This window comes from Morone saxatilis, unplaced genomic scaffold (genome assembly GCF_004916995.1).
Source record: "Morone saxatilis isolate NCDOM2014 unplaced genomic scaffold, NCSU_SB_2.0 Contig17, whole genome shotgun sequence".
Classification (NCBI taxonomy): domain Eukaryota; kingdom Metazoa; phylum Chordata; class Actinopteri; family Moronidae; genus Morone; species Morone saxatilis.
The window spans coordinates 13130287-13143992 of record NW_023339729.1 but is presented as its reverse complement, the minus strand read 5'-3'; the positions used below and the strand labels follow the sequence as shown (position 1 = coordinate 13143992).

Below are 13706 nucleotides of genomic sequence, written 5' to 3'. Positions count from 1 at the left end.
CACCACCACCACCACCACCACCATTGAGCTATGTGCCTAATTCAACACCATTCGCATTCAGGGACATCTGCAGGTTCATGCTGCTGAGTCTCAGGTAGATAAAGAGAAGCTGTGGTGCATGTCGAGCCGGCAGCCCATTCACCCGTTTCTATTCTCTGTCTTGTCATCACTCAGTACAACTTTGTCATCCACAGGCTCACTGTAGTGGCACATTTATCATTGTAAAGATGGATTTACATAGCCATGAAAGAGCTGTTTTGTAAGCTGAGTGACAGAGAAGAAAAGAAGCTACCGTACTTGAAATGTCACCCTGTTCACCATGTTCTGTAGATACATATTCATAGAGCCATTTTCAGTTCTCCTTTAGAGAAGTTCCTTTGATTAAATATTTTGACAATATTTCCTAATTCGGAGCAAGCGCAGACAGACCTGCACCGACTTGCTGTAATTTAAAACTAAAATATAAGCAGACAGGGATTGAGCTGAAACTCCTGTTTCAAAGTACCTCAATATTTACACTCGATCATACTTCTCATTCTTTTGGCCCTCCCACACTTCTAGAAACTATAGTAGCTACTCCACTTGGCCAAGCCAAACTCAAGCTCTCCAATTCTTTTACACCCAGAATGACACTTGGAACAGGAAGCTGAATCATGCTTATCAGGGAGGACTGTTATAGGATCTTCTGAAATTCAAATGACTGTCAGATAATGATGCAGAGTTTTCAACATGCAAACAAAGTCAGGTGACCGATAGTGGAGTTATCTAGGGGGGGCGGAAGTTGTGTTGCATTGAGTTAAAAACTCATTTATTCACAGTTTGTGCCTTGTGACACCGCAATGAGCCCAGACTGGACGCAGCTTTTATGAAAAAATTAAAAATAAACCCTTCCCGTGTGAAGTTGACCCCCAGCTCACCTTGGTCCCCACCATCACTCTGTTCTCGGTTTGTTAAAGTAAGGCTGATTGGTGTTCAGCTGGTGCCTGAGGGAGTGATGGTGGCTAGATGGCGGCTAGATGGCGGCTGAGCAGCCATGGGGGGAAGCACACTGTCAGTCCTGTGATAGCCGTATGAGATTCCACATGCTCTGATGAGTAATTCCTCCCTCCCTCCTGCATCACCATGTGGTTCGTGGCCCTGAGTCATCGTCCACACTTTCCCTCACTCCCTCTCCCCTTGTCTGCCTGTCTCTCTCTCTCTCTTTCCCCTCGACGTGAAGAGGATTCTTCCTTCCTTCCTTCCTTCCTTCAGCATGCGGCCGTCCCACAGGGAAACTCAACAGAAAAGCCTCCCTCTGATGACTCACTCACCAACATCGAGCGCTCCACTCCACACCACCCGCTCTACAGCCACGACAGCCCATCTCACCACACCCAGGCCTGGATTTGAGTCCTCCACGGCCTGCTTTGCCCTTATGCCTCTCTTTCTATCTGCCTTGTTGGGTTGCCATTTTCGATATCTCACTGTACGACTGCTGTCTTGTCAAGATGTCTTATTGTTTACCTGTCTTTATACTCCCATCTGTCTGCCTGTATTTCTACCAGCCTGTACGGTGTATCTTAATGCTCTCTGAATTTATCTAGGTATACCTGCCTACCTAGCCTTACTGTCTCTGTTTTTCAATCTTTCCCTTGACACTCAATTGCAAAGTCAAAATACCGAAGGACACAGAGCGTTGACTCCCCCGTCTGCATTTTAAACTATGAAGACTTGGGCAGAAATATAATGACGGTTTAACTCACAGGTCTGCCAAAGGGAAGCATTGGTATTGTTAGTAAAAGAGATGCTTTTAATTCTGCCACTGCAGCTCTCAGATAGAATTATCATTTTCAACTTTATGCTAATCTGCAAATCAGCAAACGTGTTGTGAAAGGTTTAACGAAAGTTAATGTTGTTACTGTCCGATTTCAGCAGCTCCCGTGAAACTGGATCCTTCCATTCACGTGTTCTGCAATTCAATGAGCGTGTAACTTCTGCAAGTTGGTTTTACTGAGGTTTAAAACTCTTTAAAACTGAATGTAACCTATGCATTTAATACATACAGGGTACATGTACATGGCCCTGCAGTGCGACAGGTTGTTGGTTGAATCCCTACACGCCGCTCAGAGATCCTCTACATGTTGTAATAGGAGATTTGTTGACCATTGCAAGAGCAATAAGGATTTTTAGGGGCATTATGACTGGGTTAATAAAACACAGCTGCCCCTAAAAGTCCCTCACTTTTCTTGCTGCCTTTTCTTTCTCCCTTCCTCCCTGCCTCCCTAATCATTCTATGTCTCATTCCAGACTTTTGAGATCAAACTACAACATTTGCTGGCTCTTTGAGTGCGATTTGGTGCATAACTTTGGTATCGGTTCAAATCGTGGCTGAAGAAATGCAACAACCTGGAGTGACCACAGTGTCTGAAGTTTGACCTTTCAAGGAGGCCTGGGTCATATATTTCACAAAAAGCGAGCATGCTTTCCAGTATTTATGAATTGTATATTTATAATGGCAGAGTTTTATTGGGTTTTGCAGTGACGTTTTTAACAGGGGGTTGAATGAGTTCAGAGCAGAATTTCCGAGAAGGAGCGCCCTGTGTGTTCATTAGGAGTTCAGCTTTCACAGAAAAGGTAAACACAATCGTAAGTTTTTACCTTAGCAGAGTTTTCTATATGATGCTCACAATAACACACACATGCGTTCATAGTTACGGCCAATTTGAGAACTGAGTGAACCCAGCGACCCAGATCAGAAGAAAAAAAAACTGGGAAATGCAGGGAAAACGTATTTAGAGTAAGTCTTACAACCCTGCTAACAAATGGTGTGAGGAGAGAATATGAGACAGCCGTGCTGGAAAATAAAAAGATGTAAGCAACGCTGTGCAGCAAGTGGCGAGATGAGTCCGATTGGGCCTTTTAAACAATGTGAAATGCCACTGAGAGAGGCTTGGCAGGCGGTAGCAGCCAGCACTGTTTAATATCACAACTTTAATCAGCACACTTGGTGACTATCCCAGAGCTCCCCGTAGCCATGCTGCTTATTCAAACCAGGCTCATTCCACCAAGCCTCCCTTACTAGGCCCTCAGCTCTCATACCCGCACTGGCTCGTACTCTCCTGCAGCATATATGGAGAGCTTTTGGCTGGAGTGGTTTTATCTGCTTTCTGTGATGTGTCATGGCGCTTTAGTGGACTACGTTGGAGGGAATCACTGATTATAATTGAGTGCATCTCGACCAGTCTGAGGTGCACTAGAAACATCTTTATGTATTCTCTATATTTGACTTTAAACGTATTTTCTGATTTCATGAATAGTTTTTTATATTTAACATAAATTAGCAGTATGATATCACCTACAACCACGGGGAATTTAATTAGAACTTGACAAAGTATCAGCTTTCCCTCGCGACAACTTATTAGAGACGTCAGACGACATAACAGGGTTGTAATAACAAATGGCCTGCCACTGATCTGTTATGCACAGCCTACAAATAACTTATGATCAAGTATTAACTTTTTCATAAGTGAAACTGACAGAAAGATTAACTGTAACAACCTCCTGCCTACTGTGATGTCAAGGGAGTCTGTTTCATTTACGTGACTGTTTTTAGGTGTGTTTTAATAATCACGGAGGTCTTGTGTTTTTAAAATAAAAATCCCATGCTTCAGCGAATGTCTTACCTATGTGTCACTTGCAGCATGGAGATGCCACCACGGCCCTCCGCTCTATTAATTACATAAAGCATCTAGTGTCGGGATGCTAAATTCATTAGTGAGGTATGTACGGCATGCTAGGGTCAGGACAGATATAGAAACAGGCCTCCAAAACCACTTCTTCCTCACTTGACACACTTGTTCGACATAATAGAGTATGGGCACTTTGTCTCGTTTTTTTTTTTTTAACTCATTTCAGTGTGTTCATGTAGAGTCTGAGCTGTCAGCGTCTACAGAAATGGTTAAACTTTGGATTAAACCGCTCATCTAAAATCGAGGAGGATATGAGTAATTTGCTTGTAACGCAGCTAATTTAGGTTTTTATCATGTGTGCTCTTTGAAGACAGAATAATTCAATAATTTGACTGATTTTCCCTGGAAATTAAATTTTTTTCTTTTTTCTATTTTGGCCTATTTTTGATTGGGCTTTAAAAATAAAAAAAGACAGGGGAAAAAAAAAGAAAAAGACTTGTTCTGAAAACTATTTATCAGAGCTGTGTAGCAGAATGAGGCCAGCTAAGAAATGCAGAGCCACTTTTTTTTACTAAAGAAACATTGTGTGAAGGTTGTTCATCATTGTATGCATCAGACAGAAACAACCTCTGCTCTGGCTTTCTGTGACACTCTTGAGAAGCAGGCTTCTCTTTCACAAAGCTGTAAAGTTCAAGTTTGACTAATCAAAGGTTTTGGCCAATTATTAAGCAACGACATTCACAGTTTCACCCCCTGAGCTGTTAAAAAGTTCATATTACATTCCTTCACATTTCCTTTGGTTAAAACCTGCAGCTGTTTGCAAATGTAGTGCTCCTTTGAAGTTTCATTCTTTGTGTAGCTCATACACTGAACCTATAAAGATTAGAGCATTCGTATAATATTAGCTGCGGTCTATATCGGGCCTATGGTATTTATTGGTATCGCTATAATTATTAGCGAGATCACATTATGTATCAACGGTATTAAATGGTGCGTTTACTGACCTTTAGTGAGACGTTATCTCCTAAGATATCGCTATTTAGCCACGATAGCCTACTTGTATTGTCCATCTGTTCCACATTTCATTTCTTTAACAGATGATTGTGTATTTTCTATAACTTGGTGGTCACATGAGCCAGAAACTGGGACTTTGTAGGCCAGTTGAACGAATTGAGGACTCACCTTGCCCGCAAAGACCCAGCCTCTGACACACACCATCATCATCATCATCATCATCCTCCTCATCATCATCAGTCCCATCTCCGGGGACTCTATGTGGAGGAAACTCCAAAAGCTTTTACCTACAGGTTTCTGGAAATTGGCTTTTAGACCACAAGGTTGTTGTTTTTTTTATTTGAAACTTCCAGCCAGGTTAATGAAGGAATGTTCAGGGTTTAATAATCTGTGACCACGCCGATACATACCCACTGATCTGCTGCCTGTCACTGTCTGAAGAAGTGGGTGATGCTGCCCGGCTGTTGTTATCTGCGCACCGGGCAGGTGTCAGCATCCTGTAGCCATATGGTGACTTCGCGTTAAAAAAAAAAGGCGCCGACTGTCTGTCTGTCTGTCTGTCTGGTCGCTCGTCTGGCTTGCACCGGGGGAGATCGCGGGTTGCGAGCGAAGTTGAAATTCGCCACGTCCATGATCCCCCGCCAGCACCACCGCCGCCGCCGCCCCAGTATATCTGATCACTTGGTGGCACGCATCCCAATTTAGCCAAGATTATCCTTTTTTTTGGGGGTGGGTGTGGGGTGGATGTGGTGGGGGGGAACGAATCTGTCTCTTTGAAGAGTCGACAGTCCACCCACGCCCACACTCCCCCCCCGGGCCATATCTTTCCCCTCTGTTCCAAGGGAGAAGAAAACATGCAGACGCCCAACAGTTGTCGCCCCTTGTTGCCAGTCTTCCCCCTCCCCTTTCCGTCCCTCCCTTCAAAAAAAAAAAAAAACCTTCTTCTTTTCCACGGAGAGATCCCCGGGTGCGCCACCAGCACCCAGCACAGCCACGCCAATATCCATTCTGGAAGAGACAGGCGGGACAAACAGGGAGACGGGAGTGAGAGGCCAGGGAGCCTGCTGGCTGCTGCTGCCATGCTGCAGCCTCGACATTATGAGCAGGGTATTCCCAAACAGCTGGAAGGAGCTGATATATGGTGCTGCGCCCTCGTGCTGGGCCCTCCCCAAAATGGACCGGTGCTAAGTGGTAACCTGGTTATTTTCAGCGCGTCACTGGCTCGACTCCAGTTATAGGTTTCCGTCGGGGGGTCGCAGCCGCGTGGCCCCCGTATTTCCAATTATTCTAAAAAAGACGGACTTAAAAAAAAAAAAAACGGCCAAGAGCACTACACAGAGTAATGTCCGAGCATGTGTGTTTGCCTGTCACACACATTCCTGCGGTGTGTTGGCTCGCCCGTCCAACATGCGCCACACACACACACACACACCGTGGCCGCACTCAGCTGCGTCTCCGGCGGCTCCGGGGCGGCGAGTCTGCGGCTCTCTCAAGGTGTTCCCCTCTTTTATCGATGCTGTTCAGCGGGCTATATACATCCCAGGTTCATCACACCTCTCATGTTACCTCCCTGACCAGCAACATGTTAGTGTGCCGCGACCCCTGGTGGCAGTGACGCGCCACGACGCTCTGCTACGTGCGTGTGTGTCAAACACAACCTTTATTGTTTTGTTTGCGCGATCACGTGAAGTTGCACATCGGGGGTTAATTACAGCGAGACAAATGGATTCTTCTCAGCTTATTTTATAAGTGGCTTCGTTACATATTTTATATTGAGTCAGAAAGGTTTCTATTTATTTGTTTCTATATTGTTTTGTTAAGTTATGTGCTCCATAACTTGACTTTTTTTTTTCTACTCCATATTCTCATCGTATTCTTTACATTATTTTCTGTCCATTTATCTAACATTGCAGTATATTATGTTCTATTTTATTCTTTTATTTCTGCTATTAAGCATTTTATTCTACTATATTGTGATCTATTCTGCTATTTATTTATTTTTTGCCGTTTTTCTATTTTCTATTTTATTGTGATATGTTGTATATCTACTGTGATATTACCATTATTTTATTTTAGGTTATTTTGCATCCTTTTTCTTTTTCTTTTCCTTTTCTATTCTCGAGGTCATGCTCTACTTTTACTGCCTGTGCTGACGTTCTCATATGGCATCAGTCAGCTGCTTCATGTGGACAAGAAACCCACAATAACGCCGGAAATTAGGAAATTTCTTATCAAAATAAAACGACCGAACTGACACTTTGTCCTGAAGGTCTCATTATTTATTTGTACACCAATTGTAACCATTTAAGTGGTGTCGTATTCCTCCTTCAATGCACCCTCTTTTTCTCTTGGACACTTTCTGCGACTAAAATATGAAGTAGGCGATATTAATAGAGAATCATTTTATATTTTAAGGGGTTTGTCCGGAAGCTGTGTGTCGGATTCAGGCTGACTTGACATCAAGTAGCAATGTCCGACTTTGTACCTGACAGGAACAGCCCGGTTTCTCCTAAACAAGACATCTCATTACTCCAGCAACAGCAGGACGGATGTTCAGCATCATCTGCATCATCACATTAACGTCTGACAGCCGTCGGTGAGTTTTTGAGCTCATTAATAAATGTCTCCGCCACACAGCCTGTGCGTTTTGGATCTGTGTACAACACAATTCCCGTGTGGTTCTTCGTTTTGCTCAAACTCAGGTTTTCCTGTTGCACCGCACATTTTAGGGTTTTCTCATTTTACGAGACCAAATGCCAGATTATGTGAAGCCAGCTCAGTCCTGGACCAAGTTTATTAATACTGTACTGACGTCAGCATGTGTTGAGGGAGGCAGCAGGAGAGAGAGAGAGAGAGAGAGAGGAAGAGGATTGCATTGTTAAAGAGCCTGAAGGCATTAAAAACACAGGCAAAATCACAAAGGGTGTTTGAAAAGTTATAGTGCAGCTGTTGCTGAAGCAGGTAAATAAATGCATCATGCATGATTTGAGTAAAATAAACAGAACCTCACTGTAATAATAAAGTCTTTTTTTACTCAAGGTACTATCAGCAAAATGTACTCAGAGTTTCAAAGGTAAAGTCAGTGTCATATTATTATATATATTATATATTATCATATATTTATGTAAAGCTAAATTGGATTACTAGCGGTGTATTAATGTATAAGCTGCATTTTAATGTTTAAGACAGGCCAGGTGGAGATATTTTATCTACATTGAATCCTGGGTAGTTTTTTTTTATAAGAATACATATTTAACATATTTTTGTAAATACACCCTCAATCTGCAGCAGTAACAATACCTGTCAGATAAATGTAGTGTAGAGTAAAAAGTGTATACATATATATATATTTGTATACAATATTTGTCTCTGAAATGTAGTGGAGTAGTCTAGTAACGTTTAAAGTTTAAAGTAACATAAAAAAGAAACACTAAAGTTAAGTACTTCCTTAAAACTGCAATCAATTAACATACTTAAGTAACTGAATAAAAAAGAAAAGTATAAAGATGACTGTTTTAATGTGAAGTTTCACTCTTCCCACAGACACTCAGATAAAGCTCCTCAGGATCAAACTGTGTTTTCATGACTGTAGCTATGTAACTGTGGTTGCTGTTTTGGAGGCTATGACTGCCCACACAACAATGCTTCCTCCTCACTGCACCATGTGTCACCCTCTTCTCTCTCTGTAGTGCAGTGGGGCCAATAAGCAGCGGACGCGGCTGGCGCCCGGCTGCAGGCAGCCCTCTCAATGGTCTCTCCCACTATGAAAGCGTTGGTGGATGCTGTATGGGCAGTGTGGAGCATCGGAGCCTCCATTTATGACTACATCCACACCAACGCCATGGAGGAGCGCATCCACGCCCTGGAGAACGTCATCACCATCCACCAGTGTGTGATTGGGCTGCTGTCTGCAGGCGTAGTGGTACTCTTCTCCTACATCCTCTTCAAGAAGCTGTAAAGATGTGTGAAGGGGTGGGGAAAGCAAACACTCACCAGATAGACAGAGGGGATTTATTTTTTTTTTTACATGTTGGGTACATTAGTCACCTGGAGGGTATATCCAACACATACCAGGGCACACTGTCTTTATTCAAGGTAAATGCCAGGTTGGTGGTCGATAAGACATTAAATTACTTTTTTAACATCAGTTTAGTGTCACATTTTATCCTAAATTTTGGGGAAAACCCATTGAGGTTCATGTCCTCTATCAGTAAGATAGTGGAGGAGGTGAGCATGTGAAGCAAAAGGGTCCAGCTTTTTGTTAAAGGCGGATATAGATAATTTTTCTACTGATAGTGACAGATTTTATGTGGCAGTATTCAGTATCTTTTAAATTAAATTTTGATTCAATGCTTAATTTTTAATGGCTTAACTGCCAAATGATTCATCTGTATGTCCCCAACACATTTGAACTATTTGATAGATAAAATTCAGCACAGGCACTCCAACAACTAGCCAATTTGCACATTTCTGAATAGCCCTAGTAGCTCAGTTTATCATCCAACACTACCAGAATCCTCTACACACACTGTAGCCGCAGTGCGTGTCAGTACTACTTCAAACTCCATTCACATAGAGAAGTCTTCAGCTGACATTATGTGTCTGGAATTGCCTCTTAAACATAATTCACAAATTTTCTATAGGGATAATTATTGAAAATAATAATTCGCCAAAACAACTTCTGCCTTATAACACATTGTTTTCACTCTTTTCATCTTTTCTTGTTTGCACTAATTTCCTCAAAGCCTGACTGAGATACCAGGAGAAAGCGAATTGCCCTGAAACTAGTGTCTGTGAAAAACAATAATTGGAGAGTGCCGAGGTACTTAATATCTCTGAGTGTAATTTCTGTAAATGCAGTTAACTCATATCATACTACTCATATCTGGCCCCATGGTTCTGAACATCTGTAAGCATTGTTCATATTGTCTTTGAGTATCAGATGAGTGAAAAGACATTGTAAAATCCCTTGTGATACAATTTTATAGGTCTACTTGTGTATCATCTATATTAGATCTTACAGTGCAACATCGTGATCCATTTATATAATGCTTTTTTTTATGTTATACCTCATAGCTGTCATAACACTGTAGGTGCCACCACTGTATTAAACTATTTGAAGTGTCCTTAAAAAACTGTAAATATATTTAGATGTTTATGAAGTTTTTCAGCTGGTCATTGAAACATTTCATAGATGTACAACTATCCCATAGTAATACTGCTGCTTAATATTTATTGTTTTGTTATTTAAAGGCAACATTTTGTACAATGAATGGTGGGAACTGAAATGAGACGCCACTTGATACCGACTGCAAACATTGGATCAATGTTTGAAATGAGAATTTTAGAGGATAAAGTATGTGTTTTTGTCATAGTAATGTAAATTAACTTCACTAACCTGCCAAGAGAATTGTTTAAATAATTGGTGGGTCATTGAAAGCTTTTGCCGTAAGAGTCCTGAGTTTAGAAAAGAGTGTGTGTGTGGTGTGTGTGTGAGTGTGTGTGGTGTGGTTTGTGGTTTGTTTCTGTGTGTGTTTATCTGTGTACATTTTGTTATGTCTCAGAGGGACCACAGCAGAGAAACAGAACCCCAGAATGAATAACTGTTTTAATATAACAGCATCAAAGTTTGTATCAAATAAATGTGGAATTCAATTCAACTGGACATCCTTACAGTACTACATATTTCCAACTTCAGTCTGATATCAAATGCAGCACAAACTGTTGTAAATGAAAATGGAAAGTAGGTACAAGTTGTAATATTACTGCCTAAAGCAAATCTAAAAAGATTTCCCCTCAACACTGCTGGAGACTTTTGAAGAAGAATCAACAGGCCTTTGCCTGATGGACAGAAAAACTTGCTTTCCAGTTTCAGGCAATGAAAGTTTTCAACCGGACCAAGAGGAACCCCTACTCTGAAACGTACTGCCTCTTAGTTGATAAAACTTCTACAGTTGTTGAACATTGGCTGAACTTAGAGGCCTTGAGCTATGCTACTTTGGACCTCTTCAGGGCTACTCATAAGTGCCCGGTCTGAAGTAGAGTATATCTGGAGGTGAACCTATCCACACTCTCCCCTTCCAGAAACTTCATGGCTCTCCAGTGGATCTTGCCACAGTTCTCTGGCTGTCCAAGGGGTCCCAGCTCCTCCTGGATGTACTGCAGCCACAGATCTGCAGGGAAATAAAAAACAGAAAAAGAAAACACTTTTACACTGAAATTAAAAGAAATATCCTAATTGATAGCTCTGTTTTTGGCCTAGAAACCAGACTAGTAGTTTGTGTGGGATCCATCTTCTGCTTAATTTTTGAGTCTCTGTCCAAGAATGTATTTTCGCGCTCACCTCCAAAATAGGTCTGAGCTATATCTGGTCAAATAACTATAACTGTACTGAATACTGTAATATAGGTACCATTACATTCCATTTTTTGTGCAGTTGTTTTGTTAGATGGAAACCTGGAATTGAGTCCTTGATACTTGAATAACAGGAATAAATATTTTGAACACTACTTTCCCTCTCTACTCTTGTTCCTTTAAAGGCATATAAAGAATGCTCACCGTCATCTGAGGTGCCAAACTCCTGCAGGGCCCGCTCGTAGTACTCTCTCAGACTGTTCATCTTTGGCGTCTCCTGGAAGAACAAACATTGTTATTACAGCTCAGAATTGTCTCGCCTTATCACTAATACAAATAATATTAAAGTCCGCCGTTTGTCCCTGCTATTTCTTTTTTGGAAGAGTTAAGAGTCCAAACTATTGTCACTAATCTGTTTTCTATCTATACATACTTGTTCCTTCTCGATCTGAATCATTCTGGTGAAAAAGGCCTTGGACAAGGGACGGTTTTCCTGTAAGCTATAAAAGAAAGAATGTTAGTTATTTTGCATTTGCGCCACAGTGATTTGGGACCAATTCAATCTTTTATTCCTTTTGTGTTATCATTTATTTTATTACAGTGTGAGCAGACAGAGTCATTTTCTTTTACCTTGTAAAGGTCTTCCTAGCTTTCTTGTAGCCTCCAGTGGAGTACGACCAATCAAGGTAGCTCCCTTTCATCTCCATGGCAATAGCCGCTACTGCAGACAGCAGACCTCTCTGGGAACAAACGAGAAAACAAAACTGTCTCCGAAGCATTCTCATTTCAGAGGCCAAAACACTGTTCAGACATCAGGGGCTATTAATCTTCTATCAACATTTTTATCCGTCTACAGTTCTTTACACAACTGACCAGAAAGATAACTTGACTTCTACATAGGTTTGCATTGTATGGTGCCACGCATTTTTAAGTTGCACTTTTCCAAGATCATTATCATGGGTAGAAAATAATAACAACTGCTTTCCCAGCAGAGCCAAACAATATGTTCCAGTAGCTAGTAGTGACAGCACACTGTGATTTAAAACTGGATACAGATGGACTACCTTGAAGACTGCTTCTGTCTCTTCAGGACTCTGGTTGGCCACACTCCACTGGACCTGCAGCTGCCAAAGTGGTAGACTCTCCTGTCAAGACAGGACAGAAAAGATTAAGCTATTGGTTTCTAATCAGTATCTTGCCCAGCAGGGGTCCATTTGCATCCTTTAGTGGAGGTATGTGCTGTCAATGTACCATATCTTCATTCCCTTTTATTCTTAGAGCAAACATATTGAGCACCGGTGCGCTTAAATCAGACCCATGTTTGCAGATTTAGCTGTCTTGTTTTCCCATTATATGCAGAGATTTTAAAAATGAGTCATGAGTCAGTATTCCTGTGGAGCATCTGGTTGACAAATCACCTTGCTCCACTCTCCCCAGGTCAATGTGCCTTTAGAAAGCGCATGAGTATACAACATCAAGCTGGATTAAGAGAGGACGTCCACATTTTCCTCATTAATTAATCTTTATTTCTGAGCCGTGCAATATCGTTCGACATACCAGACGAACCCCGCTGTGGGTTAATGCCATTTCTCAACTTAAAGAGAGAGAAAACACTTGCCTAATAATCAGCAGCAGTGTGGTAATCCTCCTCACACAGCTACTTCTCAGGGCTACAGTCTTGTGAAACCCCCACCACAACAATAACCAGCTATTCAGCCCTCGACTATAAAGGCCTGTGGCTGAGTCAAAGCCTGTGTATTCATAGCCAGACAGTATAGCGCTGTGCAACAATGTGAAGGACAGTGTCAGGGCAACACAAAATGAAGGGTAAAAATATGTGGCTTTTAAATTTTTAATAGGCTTTGTGTTCAATAAGGTATTGCAGCATGAGAAAAACATTGATGCCAGTTTAATGTTTTAAAAAAAAAAAACATTATGACTGACCCCAGAATATCTGAGGTGTTGCTGGGGATCTAAGGATTAGTTCATTTGCCACCCAAAACATATCAATCTGTCAAGAGTATAGGGTTAAACAATTATCCAACTCATTTACCTTTCATGTTAAAAAATAGCTAACAAGATTTTCTGACCTCAAATAAATGATAATTACCCAAATTATCTTTAATAATAATAATCTCTGGCTTTTCATGTTTATAACTTAAGGTTTCAATTGTGTTTATTTTTTTCACATCTTCATTTTTCCTCACATATAGAAGGGGGTGGAGGAGGCCGTTTGAGGAACTTAATATAATGCAATAGACTAATTGGGCCAAGGAGATGGCCCATTTATACAGGAGTGCTAGTGGCTCTGTGTGTGTGTGTGTGTGTGTGTGTGTGTGTCCAAGGAGAACAATTATACCTGTGCAGTAGGAGCACAACTGATGCGTTGCTCTTTGTAAGCAGAGAAAGATCACCAAACTCGATGTGATTGAGAACAAATTACGCAGTCAAAAGTCAAATGCGTGTGTGTGTGTGAGCTTTGTGTACCTTGGGATTAACGCGTGTGAGAGCGTCCTGGAATAGCTTGCCCACGTCTCCGTTCCCCAGCTGCATCATTGTCTGCAGACTCAGGCTCCACACTGACACCGATTGGCTGTAGCGCTGCGTGGCTGCCATGGCAACACTGGCCGCGCCCTCAGCATCTCCGGATGAGAGCAGGATCTGCAACTT

General features: G+C 41.7%; 1 protein-coding gene and 2 long non-coding RNA genes across 4 annotated transcripts in view; 1 reads left to right on the top strand and 2 right to left on the bottom strand.

Moving 5' to 3' along the window:
• Positions 1–5300, bottom strand: part of LOC118326893 — a 23688-nt gene extending 18388 nt beyond the window's left edge. For both annotated transcript variants that reach the window (XR_004796663.1, XR_004796664.1), the window contains exon 1: positions 5093–5300. This is a non-coding gene — a long non-coding RNA (uncharacterized LOC118326893). The remainder of the gene's footprint in view (positions 1–5092) is intronic.
• A 384-nt stretch (positions 5301–5684) lies between these two features.
• On the top strand, positions 5685–10342 carry LOC118327223. Its single transcript, XR_004796679.1, has 2 exons — positions 5685–7278; positions 8372–10342. It is a non-coding gene; the product is annotated as an uncharacterized LOC118327223 (long non-coding RNA).
• Positions 10272–13706, bottom strand: part of utp6 (UTP6 small subunit processome component) — an 8615-nt gene continuing 5180 nt past the window's right edge. The window contains exons 14-19 of the mRNA XM_035660509.1: positions 13524–13703; positions 12101–12181; positions 11667–11776; positions 11470–11536; positions 11241–11313; positions 10272–10855 (exon numbers count right to left, since the gene is read on the bottom strand). Coding sequence (XP_035516402.1) covers positions 10701–10855; positions 11241–11313; positions 11470–11536; positions 11667–11776; positions 12101–12181; positions 13524–13703 — 666 coding nt within the window. The 3' untranslated portion in view covers positions 10272–10700. The remainder of the gene's footprint in view (positions 10856–11240; positions 11314–11469; positions 11537–11666; positions 11777–12100; positions 12182–13523; positions 13704–13706) is intronic.